The 19,783-nt window shown below is 39.0% G+C and overlaps 1 protein-coding gene and 1 long non-coding RNA gene across 4 annotated transcripts in view; one reads left to right on the top strand and one right to left on the bottom strand.

Moving 5' to 3' along the window:
* Window positions 1-19,783, top strand: part of LOC114058692 — a 46,272-nt gene that overhangs the window by 13,981 nt on the left and 12,508 nt on the right. Inside the window, exons 2-3 of the long non-coding RNA XR_003571521.1 lie at window positions 669-829; window positions 18,422-18,522. This is a non-coding gene — a long non-coding RNA (uncharacterized LOC114058692). The remainder of the gene's footprint in view (window positions 1-668; window positions 830-18,421; window positions 18,523-19,783) is intronic.
* The window catches only part of DCP1A (decapping mRNA 1A), a 29,471-nt gene continuing 18,732 nt past the window's right edge, over window positions 9,045-19,783 (bottom strand). For 2 of the 3 annotated variants that reach the window (XM_027886242.1, XM_027886244.1), the window contains exons 7-10: window positions 16,886-17,641; window positions 16,399-16,464; window positions 14,530-14,748; window positions 9,045-13,030 (exon numbers count right to left, since the gene is read on the bottom strand). In XM_027886242.1, the coding sequence (XP_027742043.1) occupies window positions 12,950-13,030; window positions 14,530-14,748; window positions 16,399-16,464; window positions 16,886-17,641 (1,122 nt within the window). In that variant the 3' untranslated portion in view covers window positions 9,045-12,949. The remainder of the gene's footprint in view (window positions 13,031-14,529; window positions 14,749-16,398; window positions 16,465-16,885; window positions 17,642-19,783) is intronic. The other variant, XM_027886243.1, reaches the window with a different exon arrangement.

Consider the following 19,783-nt stretch of genomic DNA (forward strand, 5'->3'; position numbering starts at 1 on the left):
TACTTGTGTCTCTTGTGCTGAGGAGCTCAGAACTGTCTCCCGGTCTGCCTCACTAGGGCCGAGTGGAGGGGCAGGATCAGCTCCTTCAACCTCTTCAATTCAACCCCTGTTCAATAAAACTGTTGCTGGGGATCTGTTCTTGTCTGTAAAAGAATGTTCACAGCATCCCACACCTTAAGAGTGACCTGTTTCCTCCACACGGTCTGGAGAAACAGTAGCAGATTTACCCCATGTGATATCCTTCCAGGAAATAATTTGTATTTCCATAATATATGTTAAAAAATGTGACAAATATGGAGTCTTTTGCATAAAATACTGCAGCAGATACATTTTCTCTAGCAATTCTGAATGCTATGTGATTAAAGCTACAGACTTAACTAGGCAAGTTAAATATTTCATATTTGTTCTAGAAACCTTGAGCAGCACTAGAGGTCACAATCTAAAGCCCCAAAAAAGTTTGTTACACAGACAACAACAAAAAATACTTCAGATCTTGCTTATGAAACCTGGTATTCCTGCACTGCACTTTTCTATTTCAGTGTTCTGACCACTGGTATTTGTCCTAGAAACTGTACTGTATTGATTAAAAAACATTAATTTATTTTAACATTTGTTTTAAATGTAAACAGTTACATGTAGTGAACTAATATATCATCATCTAATTTCAGAAGACACTGAAATGTTGACATTAAAAAATCTACACTTTTGTCTTCAAAACTGCAGACCTTGGGTTTCAGCAACAAAAGAAACCATCTCCATGTGCAGGGCGTCCAGCCACACTCACTTGGCAAACTGCACCTAAGAAGTAACATGTGAAACTCTTAGCAAGGTAAGAGATAATTTTTTTTCCCTAAACTAACCAATTTATTAGAAGAAATAAAAACAGACACCACTCCCTTAGCTCAACTGCTTTCTTAGAGTCTTTCATCAGTTGTCTTTTTGAAAATCCTTTTAATAAAATACTTCAGAAGGAAAACTAGACTGGAAATAGGCTCCATGCCAGGAAGGAAAAAATGGAGCCAAACAGACTTGACAGTAGCAAAGTGCAGAGTTCATTCTAGAGAGCACTATACAAAGGTTAACTGCTGCAACTGCCATTTGCTGTGCTCCAATCTATATCTGACTTTACAATAATTATGTAGGCCAGCTGGTTTTTTTTGTTTGTTTGGCAGAACTAGTTACTGAGATCTTTTAGTTTCAGTAATACACTTTGAAATGATATGACAATAAAACTGGAATATGGAAGAGCCTGATGAGAATCACATAAGCCTTGGTTTAAGTTCAGGAGCTCTGGTTTAAATTTAGGAACTCTGAAGACATAGCCTATAGTGCCAAGAGCTTCCAAAGGCAGAGCAATGCCAAGAATATGGTCAGTAGGGGACTGTGAAAGATCTCAAGAGTTACAAGTAGCATCTACAAGGGAATTACTGATTAAAGGCTCCTCCTTTGCAGATTTGCATTTATAAAATCTACCTTAACTATTGGCAAGGTAACAGTAAATTCAAACCTAAGCTCCCTGTAAAAGATCCTCAACTGAACCTTACATGTGCTATACACCAGCAAATACCTAGATCTGGTTGTGCCATGGCCTCAGTTAGGCCTAAAACCAGACTAATCTTGTAGAGTGGGGGTTACCAACCTTACTGTGCAACTTGCTCAGAGAAGTCTGAGCCAGTCTTTCTCAAGGGAACAGCAGACTTGATTCTGGCTGCAGCCAGATGGTCAGAAGGTAAGTCGAAGGTAGCTTGAGCCACAAGTACTATCCTGGATCAGAGCTTCTGGTCGTTCCTTGCTCGTAGTGCTGTGGCTTTCCTGTAGCTCATGAACTGGATTCCTTTCAAATAAAGATGAAACAGAAGATTCAGTCTGAGAAAGCAGGTAATGCAGCCCAGCTGTTAATGAATATTCAGTCCAACAAGCCAGACAAGAGCTCATCTGGAGCAGAATTCAAACACTTACAGTGCAGATGGGGAGTCCTCAGCATTTTGTCATGTGCTCTCTAGACCTGCTCTACTGGAATCTTCCATCTGCTGATGTAGTCGAAGCCACAAAACCATTTTAGCAGCACAGCAGCATTTATTAGCTTGAGCTCTGCTCCATGCTCACTGCTCAAGAGCAGCTGTTAAAATACTGCCTGTGCCAGGGAAGTAAATGACAATTTCTGTATCACCCCTGCTGCCTAAACACTGTTCTTTAGACAGATGACATTTGGCTCAACCATCATCTCAGTGACAGGGAGTTCTCCATGTCAGTTGAGTGAGGTTAGGTAGGATAATTTGGTCTTCCCTAATCCGTGATTTAGAACAGGTGCATAAATTCTTCAAATGAGGCCAAGTGTAAGTGTAGTCATGGTTATGATGCCAAACTCCACAGTATTCTGTATTGATTGAAAATACTTTAGGAAAACATGGCTGTACACCAAATTTCAGCTGCAGAAAGTAAGTTTCAAAAAACTTCCTAAACACATTTGCAATAGGAAACAAAAAGCTTATTTTAGAGCTATGGGTACTTCATCTTTCTGGTTGGCTGGTACTATCTATAAACACACGAGAAAAATATCATAATGGCAGCAAGTATCATGAGAACAATCAGGTAATTTCTACACAAAGTGTTTGCTTCTAACAGATTAATTTGCTCTCTGTTTTCTGTCTATACAGTCTGATTAGGAAGTCAGCATTGCCAGGCTGTTACTATTTCTCTCTGCATACATTATTGCTAGTGGTAAAGTGACAAAACAGTGAACTGAAACAGAGTTCAGTCACTCCCTGCTCCTTAGTCAGTGCCCTTTGTTTTCTCTCACAATTCTTTTAAATATACGCTGATCAGATCACAGCCTCACTTTTGACTTTACTGGCTGATTCCATTCTTGGATCACAGTAAAGCCTGTGATCAAGTCTCTGTGATTCCAGTGAAGATGCTCTTGAGTCTTCCTTGTAAGGATGGCTCCCTAACAAACTGTCTCCAAGCAATAGCAGTCCTAACAAGTGCCTTCTCAGGCTGGACATACGGTGCTTTCTTGTTTCCCTCCTGAAAGAAAATAAGGGGACTGATCTGGATCACATCAGTATCATTAAGGCTCACAACTTCCTTTGTTTCCTCCATTGTTATCTGGATGGTAGAAAAACTTAAAGATAGACTTAGCTTAGATAATGTCATTGGGAGATTACTGCCCACAACTCACCCTGTTTTCCCTGAATCCTTGTGCTGCATCACCGAGTGCTTATTATGGTACTGTGTTGTTTGAACAGCAGCTCAAGCATACACAGGATGAAATTCCACCTTGTGTCAGTGCCTCCACTTTGATCTGCTGAAGAGACATGTTATTTCTGCAACTCTGACTAAGTGTGATGGACTGTAAAGCAATAGCTAAAGTCATGGTATACATTGCATACAACAGTCAACATTTCTTCCACATTCCTGGGATTTGCCTCTGAAACCACATACAATATGATTAAAACAAGGATGCAAATGTATGGACAAACAGTCTTGCTTCAGAACATACAGTCACATCTCGTTAGCTTCAGTATTAACTACTAGACTAGACAGCTTATTAAATACATACACAGGGTAACTGGGTTTTTCCATCCCTTCCTCCACATGTTTCAGTGGCAGGGCATTATTGTGCAGCAGAAGCATGAAAGCTCAGCTATGACTGTCATTTGCTGAGATACTGCAAAAATGCATTGCTGACATAAGTACATGCAACCCTGTTTACCAGAGCAGGAGCTGCATGCACTGAGCACTGCTGGAATTCAGGCCAGTTGGCTACCAAGGGGCTCCGTGCCCAATTTCGCCTTAAAAGCTGTTCTCAAAAGAAATTCCCAAACCCAGGTCTTGTGAGAGCTCATCAGTACAAAATCCAAACAGCAGTGAGTAAAGAAAATGTGTGGAGGCGCGGAAGGGACCAACAGGCTGTGCAATGGCAGTTTAAGCAGTGTACTGATTCCAAACTGAGCTGGAATCTGCCAGTCACTGCTGTCCTGGGTTGTAACCTTGCTAGTCCTGAACATCTCTGTACAGTGCACACAGGGTGTCATTCCATTTGCAGGGTACCTTAAAAAAGACAAGTTATGTGGTGGAATTCCAGTCATTGTAGCCTGGTGGATGGGAATGCAGTACATTCTCAGACCAAAGCTGGTGCTGCAACTTTTCCAGAGATTCTGTCCATGCTGTCACATCTTCCTCCAAATAAATTCTGTTGTTTCGTCAGCAAAATAAAGTGTTTTTAGATAAGCACAAGTGCACACTCAAGTAAACACCCTGGGAAAAGAATATTCAGCAGGCTGTGAAATAATGATCAGCTCTGCAGTTCCCATTGGAGCATGAAAAACACTCTAAACATCCTTTAGTTGCCATAGAACAGCAGTTTGTGCTACACAGGCTACAAACAGCTATAACCAGCAACCTGGAAAATGCAAGGTTCTCATGCAGCACCTGATCCAGAAATACCCGGACAGGGAAATCAATGTGCCTTTGAGGTCTATAAGAGCAAGAAACAAGAAAAAGATACATACAAGCAGAATATATTCATAGTTCAGCTCATCTAAAACCTTCTCAGATACAGCTGGCAAAGTAATCTGGAACAGGAAGAATGTTTATGAAAAGCTCGTTAACAGAACAGACCATTTTTGAGTTACAGGCAGACAAATGCTGGATAAAAATAATTTTAAAACATAGTAATTTTTATGTTGCCTCTAAATAAAATGTCATTTACTTAAAAAAAAAAGACTGGAAAACAACCCAAAAATCGGAAAGTTTCCAAAATATTATGACAATTTTATAATAATCTGAAAAATGTTCAGATTAAACCAAATCAGCCGAATAATTTGAGACAAGTTTTATACAATGAGACTTTTTTATCTCTACCTAACATGTAGCCTGTCAGAGAAAAATCAAGTCATTGCATTTCTCACACAGTTGAAAGGAACTCCCTGTGACTGGTTTTGGTAATTGCTCTACTATTTGACAATATTTAGGAAAGCATTTCTGCTAGCAGTGCAAGAAAATGACACTATTTATACTGAAGTTTGTAATGCCAACATGATAGTATTTTGGGGTATTTGGACTGGTTTACTATAATCACTGAATAATATTATTTACAAAATTTAAAAAATTTACAATCTGACTTTTCACTTGTTGCAATTTTTTTCCTATCATCTGTTAAGGTAAATATGAAATACTTACGCAATAGGAGCTTGAGGCATTTGCCTTTCTCTATGTGATTCTTAATTCAAGTTCCATCACACTCTTCAAACAAGCTGAGAGGTTATAAGTCTCTTAAGCCTTGGTATAAATGAATGTCTGTATTCAAATAACTGAATTTGGCAAAATTAAAAGAATAAAGTCACCAACAATAACTTGTGCTAGGAGAAATCTCCCAGAACAGCAACACTTTCACAGGCTGTGTAAATTTAGAGAGCTATAATGACTAAATAAAGCAGGATTTGTGCTGTAATGCATATGGAAAGAAGTAAAAAAAATTTTCTTCAGCTTGACCTCTGCAACACAACAGGCTTTGACTATTCTTGCCCTTTGAAAGAACAGTTGCATTAGAAGCCCTTGGAGAAGGAAATCGTTCAAGAATGGATGAGATGGATTGATGCCAAAGCATTCTCATTATGCAGACCATTATGCATCACCACAACATCCTTCCACATGCAAAAACACAGTGGCTTCAGTTAGACATGGAACAGATTGTGCAGCTCATCTTCAGTAATAACATTATTTAGCCGCTAATGAATTGTGAAAAAAAATAATCTCCAATTTCTGTGCAGCACAGCATCGAGAATTGTAAGAAATTATACATACTGCATGGGAACAGGCATAGATGCAGTAGTAAGATCAAGCTTTTTTATCTAAAATAAAGTTACAGATAAAGCTACATCACAGGCCCAGGCTCAGGCACTACCTGGTATGAATCTACATTACTTTCACATCCTTCTTTTATCTTAGCAGTTTCCCCTCAGACAACTACTCTCATATCTGCAGAATACTAATTTATTTTCAAACCTCTGTTAAAAGTAGTGCCTGTGTTTCTAACCAAACCTTTGGGATTTCTGTTTGGGCTTCTGTTGTGGCAGGATTTTCCCATTAAACCACTGGAAAGCAGAGATGTCTGTTTATAATGAGTGCCCTGTGCCTTCCAATCTGAAGGTTACGTCAGGAACAGGGCTTGCTGTAAACCACAACAGACTCCTGACACATTCAAATCCTGCAGGCTTGAAGTGCATCCTTGTATCTCAATTCTTGGGTGAGCTTTAAGACAGCAGAAGCTTCCTTTACAGCAACTTTGTTAAATGGGAGAACTGTGTCCCCACAGAACAGAAGCTTATTTATTTGATGCTTAAAAAGTAAACCAGAGGGGGCACTTAGCATCATCCATAAATCTCAGCTGGATAACCTGCTAAGCTTCTCCCATTCCTCTTCTGAACTGCAAGAAGTAGAGCAGGATGTGCAAGTCATATGCTCTCTAAATAAAGGCCACACAGAGTTTTGCATACAGGAGATCTTTGCTCTGTAGATGCTCTTAAAGCTTCTTGACTTATTTATGAGGAGGAAAGAAACTTGTGCATTTACATCACATACCTGCATGTTTCCAAGGAAGGCCTGAGGGCGAGTGCTTTCATTTCAGCCAGCACATAAAGCTCATCCTTTTGTGGCTGTATTTCCCAAGGTTGGTTTTGTAAAATGAAGCTTCTTGAATTTTAAAGAATGGATTATGGCAGAAATATTTTTTAAAGGTCTATTTAAAATGAAAGACAAAATGCAACTAGGTATGAGCAGCCTTGTTCTTTGTAGCAGATTTTAAGCTGTAATGTGAGGCCATCAAGCAGAGACAAAAATTAAGTACTGCTGTGAATCAGCCAGTTCCATTATGCTGCTTCATTACCAGAGGTTAAAAAAACCCTTAGCAGGGAAATTGTGCCTCCTCAGTCATTTTTAACACACCCTGAAATATTCTGAATTCTTACAGGCAATCCACATTTGAGCTCTGAGAATACCTGAAGACATGTAGCACTACAGAAACAAAACTGTAATTCAAATTCTTCTGTGCTTCAGGAAATACCTTCATAGGCCATACTTGTCTCTGTCCAATATTCCCTTTCATATTTGCTTACACTCTTTTGCTGTTCCTTCCCTTGTTCTCTTCTCAGGAATCTTCTATCCACGGGTTCTTTCTCTTTTGTTTTATTGCAAGTGCCCTTTCAAAATGCAGCAACTGATAAAAATATCTCTTCACTGCCCTCCTTTCTCAGTGCTTTTTGAGCCTAATGAGGAGTGTCATATGAAGAAGGATTCTAAGAGGAAGTGAAAAATTGTTGCATAACTGCCAAGGAGGAGCTTTACAGTTAAGGGCTGTATTTCAGTTACAGGTCTATCACTGCACTTTAATTCTCCTAAATTAGTAGGTCAGTGCAAAAGTAAATCCCTCAATCAAAACTTGGAAGAGAGAAAAAAAGCTAATTCACAGTTGTAGCTGGGTGAAGATAGGAAAGAAAATTTCCACTGTTGGGCACTGAAAATTTCTTTCGAAGTTGTTTAACATTCTTAATAATTTCTAATACTTTGGTTAGAAAACTAAAGTGGTATTTACCTCAGCCACACTAAAGCTATTCAGTGACTTGAAGGCATCAGGTTCACAAAAGAAGAAAAGCTTTATGAATGAGAGGTGTCTTATTCTCTGGACTCACGCTAACCTGGCCCAGTACCTTGTATATTGAGCAGGAAGTTTAACTGAATCCTTACCAGATACGTGAGTCCACTGACTTCAATTAATGGCCCATAAACATGAGCTACAACTTGTTGCTTCATTCTGCAAGCCTGCAAATAAAATCTGAATTTTAGGGGATGAGCTTTAGGAAGTCTAATGTTTCCAGCCTGATTCTACCCAGTGCATATCACCACCATAGCAGGGACTGACTCTTCTCTCAGGCACTTTCAGAAAACACAACTGTAGAGCACACAGGATCAAGAGAGAAAAGGCCAGAAAGAGTTTGGTCTGCATAAGCTTTTTGTACAGTGCCTGGTTTAGCTGGAGCTCCACACACTAATTCAGAAGTGTTACCTTCTTTCCAAACCAAACGGGAGCACTGCATGTGAATAACAGTGAAGAGGAGCACCTGGATCCAGAGAAGACAAAAAGATGAACAGCATCAACAATGAAAAAAATATTCTTGCTATTGACCAAACAGGCAATGCATTTAACATAGAACTTAAATCTTGATTCTAGAATTTAAAGTTTGATTCTAAGCTAGTTCCACTTTTCCCTCAATTATCTTACAGTAAATCCCACAAATTCTGTACTCGTAGTCTTCCATTAGAAAAATCTGCTTTTGAATATAGTGCAGGAATCAGTTCAGTATGATCCACTAGAGCATTACACACGTTCTCTAGTGGCCTGTCCTGTTGGATATGCCCCACAATCCCAGCTCCTATGGGTAGTTAGAATGAGAATGGGAATCCAGCTAAGATTAAGGGCCTTAGGGATAATCTTTTGTTTCAAGATGCTTTCACCAGAAGTTCTGCTGTGGTTTTCCTCAGCAGCTTCCCAATTTGACTTTGTGAAATTTGGATCGATCAGTTGCATAATATCAGATACAGCAAGAGGACAACGGCAATTTCCATTGTATTGGATCAAAGACCAATACTGGATTGAGTATCCTGTGCCATCTCCATGGATGAGGGGGATACCATGAAAAAGCTGTAAGGAAAGGCACTAAACCCAGTTTTAGCTGTACTTATGACAGTGAATTTGTAGCTGCATTTCTTAGAGTGAAAGGAAATGTATCTGTTGAGCAAATTCAAACCACAAGCCTGGGGCTGCTGACAGCAATACAGAAGCTGTTCAAGTGACAGGGGCTATTCCCAACTGTCCCTCAAGCAGGCAGGATGCACTTCCTTAGCAGACAAATGCAAATTTGTTCTACCCCCAGTATGGAGTAAGGAATTTGAGTTTCTCCTGTGAAAAATATTAACCCTAAACAAGAAACAGAACCTTCCCCCAGGCTAATAGGACTCTAGAAATAAAAGGAAACATCACAAGATTTTAGGAGGTGCTGAAACGTTTGTTTTGAAGTTTTATTACAAAAATATATTTGCAAACATACAAAATTTTGGATGAAAAAAATGTTCATTCTTAAACATTTATGCAATAACTTAATAACTGCAAACATACATAGGTGCTATAAAATCCATACCATACCAAAAACGTTAATGATGCAGTATCTACATTTATTGACTTACAATTATTCCGGTTTCCAGAAATCTTTCCTGAAGCTCCCTTCCCATGGTCTTCATATTGAAAGGACATGCAAATGGCTACAACTGGTGCATCCACAGAAGTGATAAAACTCAGAAATTACTAAAAGCACATAATGTACATAAAACCCCCTAACTAACCATATGTCCATACACTGAATAGATAAAAATAAATACACCACCAAATCAGAGATACTGCAGTTTTTCCCATTTGAAGTAAAAAGAAGATATTGCATCTTAACATTTTCATAACATTGCCAGACAAAACTGAGGTGATACATATTGCACACATTCCTCCTGTTAAGATATGCTGCACAAAGCAACCCAAATACCTGGCAAAAGGGTGGCTGATTTGTTTGTAATAGTTTTAAAAACCAAGACGTCTCAAAGTTTGCTTTCCAGAGTATTCCAGAAATTGTATCAGTGACTACACATGGCATAATGTGTTTCAGAAATAAAACAAAATGAAGCAATTAGAAATGCAAGCAAAAATGAGCTACATCCAACATATTTGAAATGTAATATTATTTATACAGAGAATTAACCAGTTTCTATGAAATCAAGAGGCATCACTTAAATTTTTTTTTTAACTTTATCACTCATTCTGCAAGTCTTGTTTAATCTGGAAAGATTACTGCTTCTAAAGTTAATAGCTGTTAGGCACCTTTCATATAAACTTTGCATTGTAAATAACAGCAGAGAAAGTCTAACTACAAAACTGAGAATTTTGATTTTCCTGAACAATCAAGCAGCTGTAGGTTTTAAAACTGTCTTTGATTAGGTTTGAGTTTGGAGTCTTACTTTTTCTCCAGAAGTGACTTAACATGAGCCACGAAACACATGCTTAGATAAGAATTAATTTGGGGAGTATAGTCTGAACTAATAAGCTTTTAATTCTCAGAAATAATAGGTAAAATCCCATTAAGCAAGTAGCTAAAAAAAACCCCCCAAAACTAAAAAACCAAAATCACTTGAAAACGGTCACAATCATTTCCTGTGGTGACCCCTGGTAACTTGCTACACTCTGGTTATCCCTACATGTGGAAAAAATGAATCAAGCACTTCAACAAGTTGGTAATTTTAAACTCATACAAAAAGTTAAAATAATTAGGGAAAAAATATTTTTAAATACACAATCCGCATTAAAAAAAAAAATTCAAATTTTACACTATAACTGAGTTTGTGTTTTACAATTAACTCTTCATGCAAGGAGTTTATCTGTTAAAGGAAGTCCCTGGCACTTGTCAAAGCTCTGCAGTGCTGGGTGACACCCAGGTTGGTTCTGTGTCTGCTGCCAGAGAGAGGCTGGGACAAACACGTGCCCGTGTCCAAGATGAGCAGTTTGTTTGCTGTTGTAGCCACTATTTCAACTCTAGTTCTCTGCCAGTTCGTTCTCAAAGTTGGGGCCGGGGAGTAAACCAAGAGTCTGCTGCTACCAGGACACTACAAAACCAAAGTCAAGGCGGAATCTGCCACTGCTTGTTTGCAGCTGGCCAGGAACCCTCCCAGCTCAAGGATATTCAGAGCAGTATTGCTTCTGTCAGCTGTAGGTGGCTGAAAAACTCAAAATACAACTCCTTTGTATCATTTCTACAGGTCTTTGGATATGAGTGTATTTAGCAAACAGCACCCATGAGCACTATCAGCTCCCAGCGCTTCTGTTCTTACAAACTTTGACCAAACCTTTCTTTGAAGGAACTGTAAGCTGCCCATGAGAAGTGAGAAGTCGTCTTTGCTAAATCCAGATAAAAGCAACTCTCTTGTTTGGTTCAGACTGTCCATTTCTGTTCAGAGGAACTGCTCATTGGTTTGTGTCCCTTTTAGTGAAACTTTTCTTAAAAAACCCAACAAAAAATTCATTTAGACCTTAGATCTGAGTCTCACTGTTTATGTGCATACACAGTATTGTAACTCTAGGATTTATGGCAGAAGCTCCTATCTTCCTTAACAAGGCTGAGTTTATATTGCTGAATTCAAATGCTACTATTAAATCCAATATATTTCTTGATGAATGTGCATGACATTAGCATCTTTCCCTGAATCTTGCACGTTTTTCTGACAATATACAATATATTTTAACTGGAAACACTGAACTCAAAGGCTGAGAAAATCTTTTCAGAAGGCAGGTAGTGCTAAACAAAATATATTTTCCACTAAAAAGCTATGAAAAAAACTAAAATAGATCAAATACATAAAAATGTAAATATTTGTTGTATCTAAAACATCCCAATTTGTGAACAAGTCACAATTAAAGCTCAATTACTAGTTTCCAATGAAATGGCCATGCACCTTGACTATGGCAATATTAACTAATCCTTAGGATATATATATATATCATACATATATGTTGCAAGGAGCCAAACAATATTTTTTCCTCATATTTCAATAGTGCTTGAGGGAAAACAACAAAGCAGTGCATCATAACTCACTACAGATTATCTTTTTACTCAATAACCCAACACTTTTCTACTGAAAAAGCATCCTTTAAAACTACTATTGCTGGAGAAGGTTGGGACCTGGAGTCAGATTAATCACCTCTGCATGCCTTTAAGAAATAAATAAAGCCATGGGTAAACCAACTCAGCAGCAAAATAAAGTATAATTAGAAATTTTCCGATTTCCAATGGGAAAGTACCCAGTTAAATTCTTAGTTAGTGAATAGGGACTTACTAAATCACATATACAAAGCAGTAACATTTTAATTAGATAAACTTCAGACTATGAAGTGTGCACTAATAATCTGGGGAGAGGGCAACAGAAGAAAAGCATGCATTTGTTTCCCATCTGCATAGTCTTCAACACTGCAGTTCCAACACAACTGAGGAATGAAAACCAACTATGATGTGGTCCATCCTTAAGCTAAAAGAGAACAGAGTATTTAAATTTTATCAAACGCTGCTGAACAGGAAGAGGGTCTTCCAGTGGTGGTCTCCTAACTACAAATTTAAAACAAGAAAACTTCAACATGCAACAAAACTACTTTAAAAAAAAACAATACAATCACTGAGGATTTTGCATATTTCAGATTTTCCTTTTTAGAGAAAATGGCCTTACTCACTTGGATCCTGTTTAATGTCAATAATGTAAAAGCAAGTAAGATTAGTGAAATAATGAAAGATGAATTTATGTGCAATAACTGCAGACTGCCAATGTATTGAACAAATCACATTTTTAGACCTTTTGTTGAATATTTAGCTCTAAAGGCCTGGCTTCCAGATCCATTCCTTCCCCCCACTTGCCAGTCTCATCACAAGGCATTTTGCTCTCCTTTTCCTTAGTCCTTCAAGTGGAACTCGTTTCCCACAACTGAATTCTGTCTTGGTGTGCTGTAGTGTCCTGTACTGTGTATTTGCTGGTTGAGAGAGTGTTGAGTCTGTAACCCTTGAACAGTGAATGCAGCTGGGCATGAGAGCCAGAGCAAACATTTGCACATTCACTTCATGCTAATGAGAGCTCAAATGCAACTTAAGTGCCCTCCCCAATAAAAAAAAGGTTTGCTGGTGATGATCACAGTGAAAACCTAGATCACTTCTGAGAACATTACTTTCATAGGTATTTAAGGAATAGTCTTTCCTAACAGGTTCAAATTCAAGACATTGAAAACTAAATATTCTTTTACAAAAATATTAGTTTTATAGATGAGGCATAATTGTTTCTAAAATGGACACATTTTAAATAGATTCAGCTTCAATTATAGCTTAATGTTGTCTGTACTCTTGCTTAGGACTTGCAAGTAGACTTCATGGATAGTGCTGAGAAAATGGGAATCATTCTGTAGGAAAAAAAAAGAAGCATATTTAAAATATTAGTAAAATGATGCAAAAAAGTTTAATGCCTTAGTAAAAAGATGCAAGAAAAGTTTAATTTAATGCCTAAGTTGTGCATAAGGATTCCTTACAGTGGCCACTGTCAGAGTTAAGAGAAGGGATCCAGCTGGACACAAAACACCTCATGGGCTGGACCCACAGCCATGGTCAGACAGGTAAAGGGATCCCTGAGCACACTGGATACTCAAACAAACAAACAAACAGGGGTCACTACATCAACCTCTCACATTCCACTTCCCTCCAGAGTCCAAACTTTAGACACAAAGAATTTCCTTCTGTGTACAGGTTCCCAAATACAGTCTGCCTGAGTGTCACAAGTGATGTTACTTCTGTCTGTCAGAGCAGCCTGAATGGGACTGCAGTGTGTTCCACAGGAATACTCATGGCAAAACATGGCTGGGCAATGGATTAGTTTAATTTAGAGACAATATTTAGAGGTATGTCTTGAGTCTAATTCATTCACATGACAAGTTTACAGAACTGGTATCTAACCAGCTATCTTGAGGGTGTAATATTCTCTTTACAAGAGTGAAAACCAAATTTGGTATCCTCCTTGGAGTGCTGTGAGTACTCCCATGCTGCAGGATATGCCTATTTTGGTCTTCATTCAGCTCTCTCTATAAAGACTGGAGAAAAAGATTCCTGTCAGCTCCCTAAATTCACCACTCAGACTACTGGCACTTGGGCTTGGTTGCAAGACTAGTTAAAGTCTTTAACGAGAAAAACTATACAAACCAGTACAGGAGAAGGTTATGTAAAATGGAACAACAGATAAATCAGGCAACCTAACGATGGTATCTGGCAGTGGCCCTTTTTGGTCCTAAAACCTGATCACTGTGAAGATATTGTTTGTTATTTTTAGACTTGCATTTTGGGTGTAAGTTGTGCACATCAGCATGGAGAGGGCAAGAGAATCCCAGTTAAGAAAGAACGGCTTGTCATTCATGGCAACTTCACTATGGCATTAGAGGTCAAAATCATCTCAATGCATGGCTGCTTCCCAACATCACAGACTTACTGCAACTGAACTTTCTAGTCCCTAGAAACAGCAGAAGTAAAACTTTGCAATTTCCATCTCAATGAAACATATTTCAGGTGAAGGTGAGGAAAGGTTCTAGGGAACTGAAATCAGGAAAGCTTTCCTTGGGTAAGCAGAAAACTTACAAAGACAGCAAAATCAACTCCCCTCATTCCCACAGCAGCTTCTACTAATGCAACTTATTCATCACTTGTCTACATGTATTCTGTTCTAACTGCTCCACATCTCAACCAAGAGCAGCAAACTGTGCCATACTATGTGCACAGTGGGGAGTAATTCCAAGACAAAAAATATATTTGGTAATGTTTCAGGGCAAAAAAAAAGTTGCAGGGGTACAGAATTGCTCAGTGCTGGCTTCTGTACTTGGAACTCCCCCTCAGAGATTGAGCTCTGTATAGACAGTACCTTTATTAGATGTATCAGTGCTTCTTGCAGCTGAGACCTACTGAGAACAGTAGGAGGTGTAGTCTGAATTTCTGTTGTTCCAAGTGTTAAAGGCGAAGAAGAACTGGCTTTATTCTCCACTTCTGTAGCCTTTGTAGCTGATTGCTGAAACACGCTGGGAGACAAAAGGACTGAGGGTGTTACTGTTGTCGTGGCTGTGACAAACTGGGGAGGTGCGACCTGCAAGAGAACAGAAAATTAATAAGCACCATTTCCAGTAAGAATGAATGATGTTGGAAAGGCTGGAGAGATGAACATAAAGAAAATCAAATAAATTGCAGCCACAATTATTCAGTCAGATATTACAAAATAGCTGCTGCCAATGAAGAAATATTTTTCTATGAAGATTAATATCAATAGTAATTCTCATTTTCAAGCTAAAGAAGGTACCAGCCTTGAACATTCTTGCATGCAGACTCCTTGCTACCTTCCAGAATTTTTGAAACATAACACATGTAATGAAAGATGAGCTTTTCACCAAGCTAATCAAAGGAGTCTGTAGCTGTTTTGCAGATTATTATTTTCCTTAGAGGTTCATTAGTCAGGATTATAATCAATGTCTTGCTCAGGCCTCCAGAATGAACAACATGGTGAAAGAAAAAAGAAAATAAACAAGCCAATCTCACTCGAAAAGCAACACTAAATGTGATATGCACAGATATTTGATATGACAGTAAAAAGAGTTCCCTCTGGATAACCAAAGATTTTCAGAAGAAAAAACCTTTCAAACCATCTGAAGTTAATGTGTATTTAATAACATCAACAGCAGCAGAACTAGAAAACTGATTTTGGTGTAGTCAAAACTGTGAAGACTCATAGCGTGGGATTTCAGCTGAAGACAATGTGTTTAAACACAGTTTACTACACAACACGCACACATTCCTTAGAATTCCCAAATCCGTATGAAATGGTTTTAGTTCGGTTATTATTTACTAACTGGGTCATGAACACACTGCAGATCTGATCTCATAGCAGGCCAGTGGCTACAACAGCGTTTTACTTCAAGTAGCACCATTTTTACTGCCTTCACAATCAGATCTGGGCATGCTACTAAAACTGCTTTCATGTAGTGCACGTTTGACAAGAATGAGGCAATTTAAGAGATCTGAGAAAGGAGGGGGTGGGTAAAGGAAAAGCAGAATTAAAGTACAGATGGTATCCTAAAAATAATATATAACAAAAAGGTAATTAAAATAATTCTTGAAGACTTGACTATTACCAGCTATTTTTTAACTGCAACCTGAAATTTAAAATTGACATTATTTTGAACTCTTACCCAAGACAGTTCTAATAATGTTAAATCTGAATTTAGATCACTAAAACTTGCTATTAGACAGTCTTACAGTAACAAATGCTTGTTATTCTTTCCTTCCTCCATCTTCCTTTTCTTTCACTTTGTATCTTTTCATAAAATACAAGGTTATCTCAGGAAAGCTAAGAGGCAATATGGCAAGGATTGCATTTTATGCCTCTGGGGTGCTTAAGGCCAGGCTAAGGCTAATAGACCTGCTACAATATTATGGCATTAGCAGTGCTTGTTTGAAACATTAAAAACACCCAGTTCAAATGGCGCAAAGTCACTGCAAGGCTGTAAATCCAAAAACGTGTTCTCGTTTCCTCATTAGAACCAACAGTAAGAGGCACTGCACAAGAGCAGTGCACTCACTGACAGAGCTCCCCCCTCCTTCAGTGCAGCTTCTTCCTGCTTCGTAACAGCTCTTCACATACGGTCAGTGGGTGATGACTATTTGAGATATTAACACTGAACCACAGCTGGGTTTTCTCTTTTCTAACAAAACTACTAATTAGCAGAGGTAATTGTTCACTTACTTGACTTGCTTTACACAAAGTCTTCGGCTGTGAAAACACTTCTGGTTCTTTGCTTTGTTGTACAGTCTAAATTTAAAAAAAAAAAAAAAAAAAAAGAGATAGGAAATTCATTTTCTACTTTTAAATAAGGTCCAGGCTACACTTCCACACCCTCACCCCTCTCAACACTGATGAGTCTGTGACCTTCCATCCCTTCTCAGATTAGCAGTTCTGAGCAGTACTTTTCTGACACAAGTACAGATGAATTCTTTAGGACTCACTAACAGGAGGTTGAAAAACCTCCTCCTCTACAGACAGGTCTGTCACTGGTAGCAGATGCCAATGATACAGAACTAATGGAATTGAATGTCTAACTTAGCAATTCAATCAATATCACACAGTGGAAGTCCTTCGTTATTTTTAAAAGGCTACTCCACAGTAGCACATTTCCAAGGGAAAAATACAGGTAATCTAAAAACAGCCTAAAACTTCATGGATATCAGAATACCTGAAGGGGAGAGATTAACTTGCTGTTCAAGGCTGATGGCTTAGTGTGAGATTCTTTGAAGCTCTCTGGTGTTGCAAGTTGGCCAACGGAAGCAGAGATGTTGGGTGTTAAGGACGTTTTAGTGAGAGACTGCTGTTGCATTTGGTCATGCTGGGGGGTCAACCTGAGTTTCTGCAGAAGATCAACACTTGTATGAGATGGATTTGAGACAGTTCCCGTGTTGGTTGTTGTCAGGGGTGCTATGAGCTGGCTTTGGCCAGCCATGAGGCTTTGTGGAGCGTGGTTCCCCTCAGACGGCGGCTGATTCACCAGTGGGGATATGGGCTTGGCAGCTTGCTGCATAACTTGCATTATGCTGTTGCTTTGTTTTAGGCCAGGAAGCATCTGAGCAGGGGCAGCTTCCATTGTCGAGGCTGAATTAAGAACAGGGCTTAAACGAACTGAATAGCTTGAAACATTTTTTATATCAGGCTGGGAAACCGAAGCTGGAGGCATTAGCATAGGTGTTAAACAGTCCTGCTGATTGGCACTGCTTTTAACGCCTGGACTTTCTGATTTCCCTAGGGATTGTTGCATTACTGGTGACTGGTCAAAGGAAAAAGGCAAAAGCAAACTGTGCTGCTCTCTGGCAGACGCATCTGTCTGCAGCTTCTCCATTCTCGCTGGGTTGGGATACGGAGCTGTGGGCTGTTCCTTTTGTACAGAGGTTCCAAACAGTTCCTCCAAAGTCAGATGCTTCTGCCTTGACTGAAATGGCTAAAAAGAAGGGAAAAAGAAGTTTTAAGCTTAGAAATATATACAGCACTGTGCACCTCCCAGGGGCTATTACAAACTCAAGACAACTACGAGACACAACTAGGTCAAATGCATGTAAAATCAAGTGGGCCCTATTTACAGGAATTTTGAAATGAATTTAATTTACATGGAACATCCTGGCTATGGATGCTTTTTCTTTACAGCCTTCTTGGGACAGACTGTGCACAAGTACTAAGGAAGTGGGAAGTATATGAACTGTGTCATGAACATGGCACCTGCCAACATCCATCAATCACAACTACACAAGGCACTCTGGGGGGATGTGGGGAAAAACAGACATGTTGAACAAAATCCCCACTGAATTTATGAAGTTGGAAATAATGAAACGGCCTAAAAGATGGGAAAGGAACACAGAAATTGGAAGCTACACAACTGAACTAGCAATACATGCCTAGACAGTTTTCCTCACCCTTTTCATTAACAATGTCACAGTAGGTAAAAGAATCTGTATAAACCTAAATATATGTGTATTTATCTCCTTGAAAATTGTGTATATATATGCAGACAGTTACATCTACTAGTCCTTTAGTCTCTCCCAAAAATATACATCTAGCTACACCACTGACACTGTTAGAAAAATACAACTTTAGGATATCATCTGCTTAATATTTTACTGAAAATATTTTAAAATGTATTTTACTAAAGAGAAATGAAATAACTATTAATACCACCCATAATCTCAAAATTTTCCTTTCTTCCCTTTTTTTTTTTTTTTTTGAGGTTGCACAGGACTAGAAGTTATGTAAAACAGCTGGACTGAAACACAACATTCTGTTCAGAAGCCTGAATGGCCTGCAGCACAATTCCAGTGTATTCTGATGGTATGTCTAAACAAAGACACTACTTCACAATGACAACTACTGTAGCATGACATTGCTCTGCTGGCTCCAGTGTTCCCAGCACAGAAGCCAGGGCAGTGCAGGTGCCTAAAACAACCTTGGGCTTGAAATCACACCGACTTTTGCCCTTGTTACTCACCTCTACTGCCATTGTTACTCATTTTTAGCCAGCTTCAAGTCAGGCACACTTTCACCTTCTGCCTTCTCCATCTCTGGCTAAAGTATACTTTGAGCATATCATCAGCTCAGGGTGTCATGAAGACAAATCAGCAGGGGTTGCAAAAAGGCAACATGACCCCTTTATCTGACAGGAACAGAGTGCAGGTGCAGCTGCTGCTGCTCAGAGGGTTTCTCCAGAAATCATTACAGGTAAGTTAAACTTTACAGTACAAGCTCTGACTGCCAATTCATGGTTCTGGTTCAGTTTTGCTGATTGCTAGCACAAAAGCATTTCATGATACAAGTGATTGTAATTTTCAATTGCCAAGATACAACACTTGACTTGACAATATCATAGAGAAGACATTTAGTTTTATTCCCAAACAAGTGGTATCTTTAGCATGAGATGAAGTTAGTCAATCCACATGCAAGTGTGACATTTTGGAGGGAGTTTAGGAATCTCACTGTACTTATCATATGCATACTATTTTTTAGGCATCTGTTTCAATTAGATGAAAAATGTATTTTTATATTTGAAATGGAATGTCTTTCCAGTAGTCTTCCAGTTGTCCACATTACTAAAAATGTGGCTCAGCACCAACACAATTGTGATACATTCAAAGCCAGTTAACTGGCTTTATAGAATTATCATTTTCTCCAGCGTGGTGGTTCATTGCATCAGGAACACACCGGTGAATTATGGCAGGGAACTGAAGCTCCTGTCCTCGCTGGGGCATCTTCTGAGGAGCACAGCACTGCCCTTCCTGTGCCCACTGGGTGGCACTGTAAGCAGGCCCAAGGCACTTCATGTCTTATTTACTGCAGAATTTACTTTTTTCCTAAATTTATCTCTAAAATGTCTCGTATGAAGCCACAGCTTCCTTGGGCAGGACTGCAGCTGTAGCTCTGAAGGCAGCACAGACAAGCCTTGAGGAAAAGTCTGAGACACAAGAACTCAGGGCTTGAGCTCATGGGTGAGAGGCTGCAACGTTACGTCCACCTGAGTGACTCAGTGCAGTTCTGTGGCACAGGTCAGCTTTTCTTGATTCCTGTCTCTCCAAGTCATCCTGCACATTACCACAGT

The sequence above is a fragment of the Empidonax traillii genome, unplaced genomic scaffold, assembly GCF_003031625.1.
Source record: "Empidonax traillii isolate 1590-97213 ecotype Southwest subspecies unplaced genomic scaffold, ASM303162v1 scaffold182:size1009393, whole genome shotgun sequence".
Lineage (NCBI taxonomy): Eukaryota > Metazoa > Chordata > Aves > Passeriformes > Tyrannidae > Empidonax > Empidonax traillii.